The sequence below is a fragment of the Heteronotia binoei genome, chromosome 9, assembly GCF_032191835.1.
Source record: "Heteronotia binoei isolate CCM8104 ecotype False Entrance Well chromosome 9, APGP_CSIRO_Hbin_v1, whole genome shotgun sequence".
NCBI lineage: Eukaryota > Metazoa > Chordata > Lepidosauria > Squamata > Gekkonidae > Heteronotia > Heteronotia binoei.
In genome coordinates, this window is record NC_083231.1 from 91336660 (window position 1) to 91352225 (window position 15566).

General features: G+C 43.4%; 2 protein-coding genes across 2 annotated transcripts in view; one reads left to right on the forward strand and one right to left on the reverse strand.

The window, feature by feature from the left end:
• MANBA (mannosidase beta) overlaps nucleotides 1–6111 on the forward strand; it is a 74251-nt gene extending 68140 nt beyond the window's left edge. The window contains exons 16-18 of the mRNA XM_060246991.1: nucleotides 3145–3287; nucleotides 3687–3941; nucleotides 5644–6111. Of these exons, the coding sequence (XP_060102974.1) occupies nucleotides 3145–3287; nucleotides 3687–3941; nucleotides 5644–5868 (623 nt within the window). The 3' untranslated portion in view covers nucleotides 5869–6111. The remainder of the gene's footprint in view (nucleotides 1–3144; nucleotides 3288–3686; nucleotides 3942–5643) is intronic.
• An 832-nt stretch (nucleotides 6112–6943) lies between these two features.
• Nucleotides 6944–15566, reverse strand: part of NFKB1 (nuclear factor kappa B subunit 1) — an 85211-nt gene continuing 76588 nt past the window's right edge. Inside the window, exons 20-24 of the mRNA XM_060246992.1 lie at nucleotides 14471–14595; nucleotides 12184–12250; nucleotides 10254–10426; nucleotides 9232–9358; nucleotides 6944–7635 (exon numbers count right to left, since the gene is read on the reverse strand). Of these exons, the coding sequence (XP_060102975.1) occupies nucleotides 7445–7635; nucleotides 9232–9358; nucleotides 10254–10426; nucleotides 12184–12250; nucleotides 14471–14595 (683 nt within the window). The 3' untranslated portion in view covers nucleotides 6944–7444. The remainder of the gene's footprint in view (nucleotides 7636–9231; nucleotides 9359–10253; nucleotides 10427–12183; nucleotides 12251–14470; nucleotides 14596–15566) is intronic.

The window sequence follows — 15566 nt, forward strand, 5'->3', positions numbered from 1 at the left end:
CTCCAAAGCTACATGCTGTCCCTGGTCTGCTTTGTAATGCCATAATAGCTCAAGCTTCAGGTTATAGCCTCTTTGTTGGCTTTACATTTGAGTTCCATTAGCCATTTCACAGTATATTTCTTCAGGGAAGAACACTGAACTGTGATAGCAATTTCTCAGCTTCCCTCTACACTACTAATGTCACCTTGACATATTTGGTTGAGGACATGCAGTTTGCTTGATCAGATGACTCAGTTTTGCTCACGGATTAACCTGAGGGGAAAGGGAAAGAGCTATGGGCTGTGAGTCTGGCTCCTCTTGACAAGAGGTTCAGGCAGTACTTTAAAAAGAGAGAGAGAAGTGATAGCCCCTCTGTTGTTAATCTCCAAGTTGAGTGGCTACCTCCTCTTCTACAATACAGTTGCTTGAAATACAGTTCTGTAAACAGGAGAAAGGTGATGCACTCAAAGTGAAAGCACACTCACTATCAAGTGCTACACCACTGGCAGATCTCAAGTTGTTTTGCAGGCTGTCAGATTTGCCAGTAACCTACATGGAACAGATTGTGGTTGCATGCACCACTGTAATGTGCCTTGCTTCACTGACAGACACCAGCTTTGCGATAGATGGTCACAGTGACCAAGAACATGTATACCCACCTAGATGTATGTTTCTACAAAGCCAGTTTCATTATATGCATGTTTCATCACATGAACCTACAACCTGCTGCATGTGAGGGGGTGGGGCTAGTATGCAAATTCACCCAATGGGTTCATTTAATAAAGATTAGCAAGGTGCAGGGGGAGTGGAATGCATTTTGGCTGCTTCTTGTAACATTCTGCTGCCTTTCATGTGACGGCAAACTCTTGCATCACATGGTGGGGGGTGGAGCCCTACAAGAGAGAAAGAGAAAAGCATGCTGGAAAAAAAGAGAAAAAACATAATGCCATAGCAAAAGCACATTGGGGAGCAACTGGAGATTTAATGGAGGAGACTGAATTCATCCAAAGTAAATTGAAGCTGGCTTCCTTGCCATAATATGCCGTAATATTCTTTCTCTAGTTGGGCCTGCTGATGTATTACTGGTTCCGGCTTATCGCTGTATGAAATTTGACTAATTTGTCTTCTGCCTGGAATTGAGTGTTTTTATTATATTTTATTTTTAAAAATCGTTTAACTTTGTTATTCTCTGCCCTGAGCCTGTTCATGGGGTAGGGCGGAATAGAAATCAACTAAATACAATAAAATAAAAATAAATAAATTGGGCCTGGACAGAACCAAAAACAAAGATGCAGTTGCCAGCTTCTGACCATTTAGTTGTCATCATTACCTTGCTTGCAGCAGTTTTCACATCGGTTCGCCCTCTTAGATACCTGTAGGCAGATGCAGAAAGGCTGTAGGAACTGGTGTATTCACACACATTAGACTTGATAGTGGCTTCTGGGAAAACACAGCTACAGTCATGGAAATAGCTGCCTGCCTCCCATGTATGCACAGCTCCCATTCACCTGCCCATTCTTGTGGTTGCTTATCATTGGACAAATTTGAACACATGAGTGCCTTACACTGAGTTGGCCCACTGGTCTCCTGAGGTCAGAATTGTCTGCTCTGACTGCCATCAGCTCTCTAGGGACTTGGGTCTTTCATGTCACTTACCACCTTATCCTTTTAACTGAGATGCTGCAGGGCTTTTTTTGTAGCAGGAGCTCTTTTGCCTATTAGGCCACACCCCCTGATGTAGCACTGAGTTGGCCCACTGGTCTCCTGAGGTCAGAATTGTCTGCTCTGACTGCCATCAGCTCTCTAGGGACTTGGGTCTTTCATGTCACTTACCACCTTATCCTTTTAACTGAGATGCTGCAGGGCTTTTTTTGTAGCAGGAGCTCTTTTGCCTATTAGGCCACACCCCCTGATGTAGCACTGAGTTGGCCCACTGGTCTCCTGAGGTCAGAATTGTCTGCTCTGACTGCCATCAGCTCTCTAGGGACTTGGGTCTTTCATGTCACTTACCACCTTATCCTTTTAACTGAGATGCTGCAGGGCTTTTTTTGTAGCAGGAGCTCTTTTGCCTATTAGGCCACACCCCCTGATGTAGCCAATTCTCCTGGAGCTTAGAGTAGGCCCTGTACGAAGAGCTCTGTAAGTTCTTGGGAGGATTGGCTACATCAGGAGTGTGTGGCCTTATATGAAAAGGAGTTCCTGCTACAAAAAAGCCCTGGATGCTGTGACTGAAACTAGGACCTTCTAAATGCCAAACAGATGCTCTACCTTTGAGCCATGTCTTCTCCCAGCATTAGCAGAGAACTCAGGGTTTCCCTGTGTTGGAACAGCCTTCCAAAATATGTGTAAAACCTGTTGACATGTATTTTTGGAGGATACAGCGACTATCCGAAGTGCTGTTGTCTGAAGATTACGGAGTGGTTAATAGCTGATGTAGCATTAGGCTCAATTAATCTATCTTCACAGCAGGGCTCCTTTTCTGTACCGTTGTTACCCATTCTGCTTTGGTAGATTCATGAGTAGGGATGGGCACAAACCTCATCATGAACCTACTTTCATGACAAACATTGTTGGCACATGATTCACAAACTGGAGGTTTGTGCCCATCCCTATACACAACCCTGCATATGATTTTTTGGGGGGTGGGGTTGTGGGGTTCATGTTGGAATGAGAAGCGAGGGAGGGAACGAGAGGGATAGCTGAAATGGCTTGCATCTGTTTCAGCCTAACAGACTGCAAGCCATTTCAGTGATCCCTCTTGATCCCTCCCCACTTCCAAGCATTCCCTTTAAATGGCTCTTGCAAGATCTCCACCCCCCCTCATTCTGCTGACCTCGAGGAGCTGCTGCCAGCAGAAAGGAGGGAGGGAAGATCTCCCCCAAACCTCATGAGCCAAACTTATTTGGTAAGCAGGGAGGTTCATGATACATGTGCCCTTACAAACCACAAACCTCCATTTCCCTGGTTCATGCCTATCCTTACTCATGAGGGTGGAGCAGCTTATAACATGGTTACACTTTGTAAATCCAACAACTCCCGTGTTGTTGGCTCCCAGGGGAGTACCTGCTTCACACACATTTTCTTCATAGGTCTGTTATGTCGGTTACTGGACCAGTGGGGTCTTTTCAGGGTATGACTAATATTTCTCCCTTCTGAAAACCTCAGAATATGGCGGCAAATGGAAAATGCTCCATTATTTTGCTCAGCGCTTCTTTGCTCCTTTATTGCCTGTGGCGCATGAGGATGAAGATGTATTCTACATATATGGGGTCTCAGATCTCCACGCAGACACTGAGCTAACACTCAAAGTAAGTTCCATCTTCCTTTGGATGAGGAGCAGGAAAGTATTTGGGAGTGGGGACTTTTTCCAAACTATCTCTTCATTCATATTTGCTTGCACATTTACTCTCTTCGGGCCATGTTGCATTACTAGCATGGGAGAGAACAAGAAACCATAAATTGGTAATACAGTCCCAGTCCTTGATGCTAAGATTTTAAAATTAAGGATGAAAAAATGCTACATTTAGCGTACCAAAGCAAAGGGATAATTGCCTTAATTAAAGCTAACCATATCTAAGCTCTTTTAAATCCCATTTGTTTCACCTGGAACAACTTAATTGAGCTGAGAATCTGAGCTTGATGGAAGCTTTGTTGTCTTGTTATTCTCCTCCTCTTGATTTCCTGATATTTCTCCTCCCCCTGCCCAGATCAGCTTGCATCCCTGGAGTTCTATGGAGCCGGCCTGTACCATGGCCAAAGAGGGCGTGACCGTTAAGGCAGGAAGTGCTGTCGCCATCTATAAGGAGCCGATTGCTGACCTTTTGAGATGTGGAAACTGTACAAGGCGAAGCTGCGTTGTCACTTTTTACCTCACTGGGGGAGGCAATCTGTCCAGCCCGAGAAATTACCACTTCCTGTCTTCGTTGAAGGATGCAGTGGGATTGCAGAAGCCACAGCTTACCGTAAGCATAAAGTTACTTTCTGGTTTATTCCAATAATACCCCCCCCTCAGAAAGTCAGGCACTTGAAGGGGCCACATCTGTTGATGCTGATAGAACCACAGAGCTGGAAGATGCACACTGTGTGGCCTTTCCCTTTGTAAATTTATGTATTTACTTTATTTGTAGCTCCCCTTTCTCACTGAGACTCAAGGTGGATTTACAAAGTGTAAGCCAATGCAATTAATAGGATGACTCATCTAATGAAAACTAAATGTCAGATGTTTGAGAGCCACAAGACATGGTGTCAGATGTTTGAGATCTGCAAGAAGGAAGGAAGATAGATGGGAAGGTGGAAAGAACGCAACTTTAAATATATTCTCCAAGCTGCCTGACTGGGGGGGTGGTGGGCTTTGAAAGAGCCACACGTGGCTCCTGAGCTGCAGTTTGGCCACCCCTGCGTTAGACATATGTTAAACAATGCAGGACATAGGAAACGATGCAGTGAGAGCAGGCTAGTACCTACAGTGGACAGGTAATGCATTCTGTACCCAGTCCACAATCCCATCTCCTTTGTAAAAACACCTCCCAGGCATACTCCATTTCAGTATGCCTCTTTTTCCTTTGGAGAAATGCTTTCCCAAGTAGTTCTGTTTACTAAGTTAGCAGAATACCAGGAGCACGGGAGCCTTCCTGACCTTCTCAGGCAGGCCTTTCCAGTGTGGGTGGAGAATGGCATGTTTACAAGTACATTTGCTCAAGGCTGTGCATGCAATTTGGTTCTAGGCACAGAAATCAGCATTCTGAGGATCAGGTTCTTTGGCTAGTTTTTAGCTATTATTACTTCTTGACAGTTCACAAAGAGGAAGGGGAGAAGTAGGATGGCCAGTGGTTATATATGTGGTTTTGGGGCCCTATATATTTCCCTGCTTCTGTCAAGGACAGCTGTCCCCTATGTGGTGCCCATGGGCTTCATGGCACCTGCCAACACCTTTTCTTGCACCCACCAGGTATTTTTAGAAAGTGGAAGGGGGGAATCTGCTGGCTACTGGATATATTAAATTGACTGGATAGATTAGACCAATGTTTCAGTGGCACCTGCCACTGCACTGTTGGTTTTAGTCTCTCAGTCTCCTTTTACCATGTATTTTTTAAAAAATTGCCCTTCTCCCCTGCACTTAAGTTTATTCTCTGGGTGTGGCTCTGCCTCCTGTGGGAGCCATTTTGTGCCCAGCATCCTATGTCAGAATTCCCAAAGTGCTTGCAGGCTCACCAAGGTTGCTCCTCTGGACTAGGAGAAGCAGAATAAATTATGAACAGCGAGCTTGCAGTTAAAATAATGTATCCCGTTTTAGAACCCCAGGCAGATAACCTCTGTAAAAGTGGCCACAGCTGAGCCATTGGACTCATTCTCCTGCATATCTGAGCCAGGAAGTTGCAGGAAGGTTTCTTGGGTGTCCTCACCACTTGTCAGCAGCAGATTACAATTGCCAGGATTCTTGGGGTGGGTGAGTGGATTTAAACCGATATATAAGCAGATGTCTTTAATATTATGAAAATAGGCTCTTAATACAAGGCACCTCTCCTTACATCTTGTATGTTATTCTCTCTCTTTCTGCAAACAGAATTAGAGGAGATCTATAAATACTAGAAAGGGCTTTGTAAATTAAATTCCTGTAAATAATAAACATCAAGAATAATATTGGAACATTTCCCATCCTTTCAGGTTTCCATTTCCCAAGAACAAGATCACTTTCGGCTTGTCGTGGAAACCGCTGCCATTGCTCCTTTTGTTTGGCTGGACGCTGGGGACATCCCAGGGACCTTCAGCGACAATGGATTTCTTCTCACGGAGAAGCAAAGGATCATACTGTTCCATCCCTGGGAGAGCACCAGTGTCGTGGAGCTGAAAAAGTCACTCAGCTTAACATCACTGACAGACATTTCCTGAGGAAAGCCCTGAAGAAGTGGCGCGGAAGGCCTAATGGAAACAGGAACATAACCCAAGTGCCTGAGGAGGCACAAGATGGGATCATTAAACATCATTCTTGTGGCAGCTTCTGGTACATGTGAGGCTCTTAGCCAGCAAGCAAATTCCAAGAGGATGATCTTCACATCTTGAAGAATGAGTTTACTTTTCAAAGGCAGCCATGGGCCTTTGAGACCAGTGAAATGAAACACAATGAATATCTGATGCTTTCTGTGCCTTAATTTCCATGCTTCCACATTACATAGTTAAGAATCTGTATTTTAGATAGGGATATCTGCAACCCTCCATGTAGACTGGGGACTTGATACACCTATGAAGTACCATAGGAAGCCTAAACACCACTGGTCAAAAGTGATAAAAATGCAGGTGCCTTGGCTGTGAAAGGGAAGGCAGGAAGGAGGATGTGAGCATACTCAGAGTAATCCACCCCCAACCCCAATAGTAAAATTGCTCCGTTACAAACAGCAGCCAGCAGCAAAGGAAGGACATTCAAGTCAGAAGCTGTGGCTTCCAGGTAGACCTGAATTCTGGTCTCTGTCAAACGCTGTCCACAAGAAAAGTAACAAAGGAGAGAGAAAGAGGCCACTGATAGCATGATCTTTCTTCTCACACATCCCTACCCCACCCAGTTTTCCAAGAATTTTTGCACTCCTTACTTGTGATCTTTTGAAAGTCAGAAAGAAAGTGTGTGTGCATATCAAGAACAGATTTGTCATGCCTGCCTGACTCATTAGAAACAGAAATCTTTCATGTTCTCTCACTGGGGGGTGGGAGAGGCTTTTAGTTAATTCTGTCATTACAGATCATTAGAATTTTTAACCATTTCAAAGAAGTGTGAGATGCAGTACCTTAATCTGAGCTGTGCTGGTAGAAAAATGACTGCAGACACAGTGTGGTCCAACCTTTGCCCATGCTGTGTTCACACCAAAGGAAAATGTTTCTACTGTTAGTACAGTTCCTATTATGAGGGCCTTATGCAACCAAGCTCCTACAGCCTCTTTACAGTAGCACCAGGACACATCAACATGAAAAATAATCTGTTTTGTTTTTTTATTATAAAAGTAGAATAAAAAACCCAAGCTTTTTAAAAAGCATTTTTTCCTTAGCAGTAATTAACTGAAACCCCAAATATTTACAATATAGAGATTCTAAAATAGTATGACAAAAAACCCCCCTTGAGCCTGAATCATTTTATAGGCATCAAACAAAAATTTAAATACGTTTACTAAAATTTACATTATACTTCCTAGCGTATCTAACTTGACCACTTTCTGTGACTCTTTTGTGCTTCACAGCTTTGGACCATAGTCAATGCCACTTGCATGATTTTCACTGAGCATCAAGAAGGCGGTTTAAATTTATATTACTTAATGAAGATCTAAGGAAACAAGAAAATGCACTCAAATGTTAATCCTGATCTTCTCACTTCATAGGGATCCAACTGCTGTTTGTTGAAAAATCCTGCTTTTTCTTCTAGTGCATTCTGGATTTTTTTTTTAAAAGACACTTCCCTTTCTCTGCAGAGCTTTACTCCATATTAAGTGGCTTCAATTTTGCCCTGAAGTAAGGTCTCTTGTCCATATCCTGGGGCCAGTTTCTTCTTAAACGTCACTGGTGACTCACTGGTGAAAGACTCAGAATATGTAAAGCTGAGTTTGCGGAGGGAGATCTCTACCCCACTGTCACAAATGCTTTCAGTGTCTTGGAAGCTGAGGCAGCAAATTTCATCTGAGCAGAAGAAAAAAGAGGCCATGAGATAGATTTTTTTAAAAAAAATGCTACTATAATATAAGAAGATAGAAGAAGATACTGGATTTATATCCTGCCCTTCACTCTGAATCTTAGAGCAGCTCACAAACGCCTTCCTTCCCCACAACAAACACCTTGTGAGGTGGGTGGGGCTGAGAGCTCTTCCAGAAGCTGCCATTTTCAAGGACAAGCTCTGCAAGAGCCATGGCTGACCCAAGGCCACTCCAGCAGCTGCAAGTGGAGAAGTAGGGAATAAAACCCAGTACTCCCAGATAAGAGTCCACACTCTTAACCACTCCACCAAACTGGCTTTGTACTATAACTGGTTCAACAGACCAATGCTTAGACCCTTTGACTTCTGCCTGACCCCACCTAAAGTGAAGGTTGATCATTCTTCTATGCCTGCCAGTAGTCAGTTTTCCTTCAGGCTTTTGGGGAGGGCCTGGAGTTCAATGGACGAGAACTTGTTTGGTAGCCCAAATCTCAGACTCCATCCTGGCATCCCCATTTATGGAGCTCAGGAGATGTAACTAGCAAATAGCACTTCCCAAAAGGTTGAAGGTCCACTCAAGCAAGACTGGGCTTGATATGCCAATGACTTGACCCAATGTAAGGGCAGCTGCATGGACTTTGAAGATTCCCCTCTTCTCTTTGATTGTCCTTCCATTGGTGTTTGAGCTTCCCAAAGTGCCCCAACTGCATTCACCCATGTTGTAATTTTTCTGAAGTGAGAAGTCAAGCATCTACTTAAACCAGAGGACCAGCCAGTCTGGGAAGCAATTAAACTACCTACAGAGATGTAGCGATGTGTTCTAACTGCTGTTCCATTGCTTCCATTAAATTCAATGTCAGGCCAAGAAATTAAAAAGCTCATCAGCACATTTCTTTCTTTTCTTTTTTCTTTTAAAAAGATGCACTTGATTAACTTAACCCTGTATGGCTTACCTGGAAGAGGGATATAAATGAAGCCATGAACTCTCATTTCACTGAACTCTGTTTCTAAAACCTTGAAATTCTAAAAAAAACCTGAATGTTCCCTAAGAATCACGCTCTAAGAGAACATCACAAGTCAAGTCATGGATTGGCACTTTGAACACATGAAACTGCCTTATACTGAAGCAGACCTTTTGATACATCAAAATCAGTATTGTCTACTAAGAGTTGCAACAGCTCTCCAGGGTCTCTGATTTTTCACATCACCCACTAACTTGATCCTTTGAACAGGAAATGCTGGGGATTGAACCTGAGACCTTCTGCATACCAAGAAGATGCTCTACTATTGAGCCACAGCCCCTCTGGCCTTATGCAGACTTTTGTATCCTACCCTTCTCCTAAGTGCACAGGAACATTTTGGTTTCTCAAGAGCTCTAGAAGATCGTGTATGAATAAGTGTGAGAGAGGCTGACTCCATCAGGGCTGTCTACTGAGCTTGGTAGGAATGTGAAGCTAGATTTCCTTCTGTCTTCTAGTACTATCTCTACTATGGAAAACTGAAACACTAGCCCAAATGTTGGTGCAGTTTGCATGGAGAGGCACAATGTATTTCTGCTTTCCCAGGAGTGGAAGGTGGCTCACCTTTTGCCACCTTTTGGTTGGACTGGCTAGATGAGATGGACACTGCTTTCTGGATAATTTCAGCAGCTTCTGGATAGTCCATTTCTCTCAAGGCATCAACCAGTTCTCCTATTGTACCTCCAGACACCTAACAAGGAAAGAAAAACCATAACCTCATATCAAAATTAATGTCACTAAGTTTTGCTTTCCCAATTAATGGCATTGTCAGTGTTTTGCACAGGGGCACATTTCTTGGGGGACAACTCTGTGGTTCTCTGGAATTGTATCTCCAATGAAAAAGTAGAAATATTAACCACAAGAGTAAGTGTAAAAAAAAAAGATTACGAAGAGGGAATCTCAACACTGATGAAAAATCTTAAGGTTTTTCTAACTTTATAAATATGTATCAATGTAGTAAAATCAGAACACATATAGCCATGCTTGGATTTTTTTGGGGGGGCAAGTAGGGGAAATCTATGGTTGACTAACTACAGGAGCATATGCAAAGACTGCATATGCAAGTGTGGTGAAGTCACAAACCGTAAGGCAACTCCAGCAAGGGGCTTTCAAGGCAAGTGAGATGCAGTGATAGTTTGCCATTCCCTTCCTCTGCAGAATCTTCCTTGGTGTTTCCTCATCTAACTCTGCTTAACTTTAGAGATTTTATGAAATTGGGCTATACTATGGTGCCCTTCCTCCCATGCTGAGACTGCAACATCAGTAATCTCATAAAAATTCTAAAATGGGTAGATCTGGCTTTATATCCACTTAAAAGAAGCAACTGATCAGAGTAAATTTCCAGTTTCAAGCCCCACAGGCACATAGATATGGGACTAGCTCATCAGGTGCAGAGGAATCCATGCACTGGCTGATCCTCCATGAAACTGAGTACAATAGCTCCTACAGGCAGAGATATCAACAGAGCCTCTAAGGTAAAAACTGCAGAACTGAGGAATTTTACCACAGATGGTTATGTGAACTTAAGAGTAGCTGTTGGATACCCAGCTAGAGTGGCTACTGGCTTGATCTGAAGATGGAGTTACCTCATAATTATCCAGAAGAGTTTTTGATGGAGAAGGACTCAATCGGAAAGCATTGTTTAGTATACCTAGGCCCAGTTTTTGAGCCAACATGGACCAGTTTTTGTTCAGATCAGGTACTTCAAGCAGCTTGTAAAGCTGTAATTTAACATCTTCACTCAGTTCTTTCATGTTCCCTGCAAAAGGTGGAAAAAGAATGCCTGTAATTTCCATAATTATAAGCATTGCCATCTTTGGAATTTACTCGAACATTCTCATCTCATTGCTTCTAACATATACTTTTATGTAAAGCAGATTGCCAAGGAAAACTACAAGTGAGACTGCAGTACAGTGAGCCTTCGAAGTTCAAATATGAACATATGAAGCTGCCTTATATTGAACTGGATCACTGGTTCAGCAAGATCTGTATTGTCTACTCTGGCAGTAGCTCTCCAGAGTCTCAGGTAGAGAGAGGTCTGTCACATTACCTACTATCTGATTCTTTTAGAGGGAGAGTGAACCTAAGAGACCTTCTGCATGCCAAGCAGATCATCTACCACTGACCCACAGCCCCTCCCTAATGGAGGCCAGATATGAGGTACTTTTAAGTGATGCACTGTATTAGTCCATTTGTATCCCAACGGAGGGCAGCAGTGAATTCCTGCTAACTGCCTCTGGGGTGCAGTGAGGATGTCATACATATAACAGATCCAGCTAAGTATCCATGTTGGTCTGAAGCAGCAGAACAAAGTTTGAATCTAGTGACACCTTTAGAGAATTTTCAACTTTTTGTCAAATTCATCTTGTGCTCACAGTCCTCACTATCTAATGCCCCTTGGATATCACCTTGCCTATTCAGCTGAATAAATTACCTTGCTAGGATTGCTGTCACTTAGCTACCTTTGTCATGAAGGGACAAAAGCTAGGCTGTTGGGTCTAGATGTGGGAGACAAGCTAGGTTCAAATTCCTTCCCAGTCATGAAGCCAATAAGTAGGCCTGGGAAAGTTACTCTTTTTCAGCCTAAACCACATCCCACAGAGCTGCTGAAACAGTTGGCCAGGGAATGTTTCTATAAGATTACAATAATATTAAAATTATATATCAGACTGATTGATTGATTGGCATTCTACAGCTTGATGCAGCAGAAAAAACAGACCCAGTCCAAATTTCAGCGAAGGAGGAGGGGAAAGGCAAGGATAATAAAAAGTTCTTCAGTGTAGTGTAGAAATTCAAATTCCTATTTAACCATCATGCTCACTGGTTGACCATGGGCAATTTACCAGCTCTCGGCCTGATCTTCATCACAGTTATGAGACTACAGTGGGTTTGTGTATGGGGTGAACCATGTACACTGTCCTCAGTACATTAAGTAAAGAAGTTTTTGAAGGAAAAGAGGGAGAGAGCACCATGCAGCTCTTTTATAGGAAGCTGAGCAAAGTGTAAGGAGCATCAAGGGAGAGAATAGATAAGACCATTTAAAATAACAGGAAACTTGCAGTAGAAGCTCCTGTGAACAGCATGGGACAGGAGCAGCTTTTTGTACAACCATGGCAAAAATAATTGTAGGTCGCAGAGTTGGTATGGAACAAAAGTTTTTTATACCAACCCACTTGGGCTTACTGTGGGGCTTACTTTCCTCCTAAACCAACCTGCAATGTAAAAATCTCTTCCTAGCAACTAACGTACCCCGCTTCCACCTATATATCATGGCTGAGGAAGTCTTGTTTCAATGTTTCTGAAGAACTGTACATGCACGTGAAAGCTTAAAGCCAGAATTAAATTTTGTTAGTCTTAAAGGTGCCACAGGACTCAATCTTTGTTCTGTGCAAATCTCAGTATGCCTCAAACAGAAAATAAACTGCTTACAGTGAAATATGTACTCTGTAACAGCAAACAAGCCATGCCCTAGAGCAGGATGCAGGGTCAATCCCCCCCCCCATTAAGCCTTCTTACCTTGTGTCAATAGGTCATCAGAAGCCACCTTTGACATACAGGGTTTGCCATTCAAGATATCATACACCTGTTTGAAAGCAGCAGGTTAGCTTACAGTATGAGTGTTAAAAAGAAAATGCAACCTTCATTCTCAACTTTTACAATTCAGTTCAAGCACAATCTTTATATTGCTTAAAATTTCCCAAGGTTCTTATTTTTAATTCATTCATGGTTTTGAACTGTTTTTCCTTTGAGACTGCCTAGTGTTGAAATGCCTAACCAGGAACCAGAATGTGTCTTAAAGTTTACATTGCTTTGCAACATTCTGGAATAAAATTCCTAGGAGCATTTTTACAACAGCAGCTGCAGTTAGCGGCTTCAGTAGCCCTGACTAGCTTGATCTCATCAGAGCTTGAAACTAAGCAGGGTCAGGACTTAGATGGGAAATGACCAAGGAAGATTCTGCAGAGGAAGGCAACAGCAAGCCATCTCTCCTATCTCTTGCCCTGAGAACCCCCATAGTGCTGTGGTCACCAAGAATTGGTTGTGTTTGACAACATGCAGTTATATTATTATTAGCTGCAGTGTCCAGCAAAGATATAAGTAGTCTGGATTTTGGTCCCTCTTCTATCTGCCCTAAGCAGTCTGAAAATGGTGTAGTTGTCAATAGTGGGCTTTCTTTCTCAAAAGGGCCTGTATCACAGATACAAAGCCAGCACAATCTATGCCTTAAAGCCTGAAGTGAGTGTGCGGTTTCTAGCTGTAGCTACTGTTTTCTCACTGATTTCAGCCATCTCCTTGCATGAAGGAGAAGCTGAAGATGTAACCTCAGAGACCACAGCCTCTTGTCTTTGTTTTATTTTCTCCCAGAACTCAATTAAATCTGACTGAATAGAAGTCCAAGTGCCTTATCCTACTAGACAAAAGGGAGGCAGCTGTTCACCAGGTGGCTGGATTTTCACAAGAGTGGGAAATGTACAGGATTTGAAAGGAGGAGGTGCAAGGCAGAGACATCTGTGTGCATGCCTTTTGAAATTCTGTTAGAAACCACAGAAACCTTTCTATCTCCTGCCACTGGAGTGGATCAGCAGATGACCCTACTTATTTCTTCATTTAGATATCTCTACCCTGCTTTTCTCCTCAATGGCGACTCATAGCAGCATCATTTGCTCCTTCTCCATTTTACCTTCACAACAACTTGGTGAGGTAGGTTAGGCTGAAGAAGAAGAGACTGGATTACTACCCTGCCCTTCACTCAGGGTCTCAGAGTGGCTCACAATCTCCTTCCCTTCCTCTCCCCACAACAGACATCCTGTGAGGTAAGGGGCTGAGAGAGCTCTGACTGAGAACAGTGGCTTGCCCAAGAACACCCAACTGGCTGCATGTGGAAGAGTGGGGAATCAAACCCGGTTCTCCAGATTAGAGACCACCGCTGTTAACCACTACACCAAACTGGCTCCTGGGCCCCCCAGGTCCTAGTTATGATACTTTAATAACTATTGTACACTGGCCTCAACTGAGTTCTTTTCCTTCTCTGTCTGCCATAGCCCCTAGGCACCCATCCAGCTGTCCCTCCCAGGGTCACCAGCGATGACTCATGTCCAGGGTTGCCATAGAGACCTGTACACTGGAAGAAGAGAAGGACAGCTAGAGGGGTACATGTGATGGAGACGTGGCCAATATGCTGTGTTGATTCCCCAAGGGACAGCTAGGGAAGCTAGAAAGTTCAAATATATTCTATACTAATGCCCTATTTATGCAACTATACCAGGAAGATGATGGAAAGTACTACTTGTCCATTTCACCAAACTTCTCTAAATGCTGCCCATTATGACAACACTACAGTTGTTTTCCTTACTTAATTTTAAAAAATCAAACAAATGAGGGACATCTTGGCATGGTGTGATAGCTGAGTGCTAAGACTAGGATCCTGAAAGGCCCAGGTCTGAATGTCCACTCTGCCAAGGAAGCTTGCTGAGTGACTGTGGCCTTAGTCACCCAACTCAGCCTAATTTACCTCACACAGTTATTGCCAGGATACAATGGAGGAGAAAAGAATGATGTAGGCTGTTTTAGGTCCCCACTAGGGAGAAAGGTGGGTGTAAATGAAATAACATTAAATAAATCTTGTATGTTCACAACAAACAAGACATTTAGGGTACTTCACACTGGCTGCATTTCACGTTTGCACTACTTTTCTTCCCACATGATCCTATGTGGAGGGAAGCTGCTACTACTGATGCGTGCAAACTGTTCCTAGAATGAAGGATTTACTGACTTTCAAAACGTGGCCCCAAAGGTCACTTGCCTCCCAGCTTGTTGCCATATCCAAAGGTGTTGCTCGAGGGATGCCCTCTTCATCGTCACTGTCTTTATCATTCCCATCTTCTAGTTCAAACAGTGGCTCAAAGTTCTTGATGTAGGGATTTGCACCTTAACAGTTACATGAAACAGAATGGTGAAAGATCATGAACTTCTGTCACTGCTTTCCACCATTGGTAAGGTAAGGCATTTGCAAGCAAAGATGCTTAACTTATTGGTTTCTGCCTTGAAGGAAGATCCACTCAGAAGGAAATCACCCATTCAGTCTGGAAGAGGCACTTAGATGGAGCATTCAAAGTGGCAGAGCTTGAAGAAGCATAAAACAGTAACACTCCAGCTCTTTCCACAGGAGAGCATTTGGGCATGTGCAAGAGGCAGTGGCTTACTGGATGGACGGTATCTTACAATGAGATTCTCCAGATCTACAGCAGACCCCACTGGCTTCCCCACAGTAGTTTATTCTAGATTAATAGGAAGGTAAGACCCCCTTCCCCCCCCGAGAGAGAACATCTATGCCATCTTAATTTTACTTCGCTAGTTAGTTAGGACCAGTGTTCCCTCTAAGCTGAGTTAATGTGAGCTAGCTCACAGTTTTTTAGCCTCCAGCTCACAAATTTTTGTCTTAGCTCAGGAAAAATGGCCCAGAGCAGTAGCTCATAACTTTAATGCCAGTAGCTTGCAAAATAGAATTTTTGCTCACAAGACTCCACAGTTTAGAGGGAGTATTATTTAGGACCTGGGCTGTTTTTTTGAGCAGGAACGCACAGGAATGCAGTTCCAGCTGGCTTGGCATCAGGGGGTGTGGCCTGATATACAAATGAGTCCCTGCTGGGCTTTTTCTACCCCCTCCCCCCACTTGGGACTCTGACCTGGATGGCCCAGACTAGCTCAATCTTGTCAGATCTTAGAAGCTAAGCAGTTGGCCCTGGTTAGTACTTTGGTGGGAGACCACTGAGGAAGTCTAGAGTTGGTATGCAGGGGAAGGTAAACCACCTTGGTTTGTTTCTTGTCTTGAAACCCTATGGGGTCGCTGTAAGCTGTGACTTGATGGCACTTTCCACCACCAGTTACTTAGGACTAAG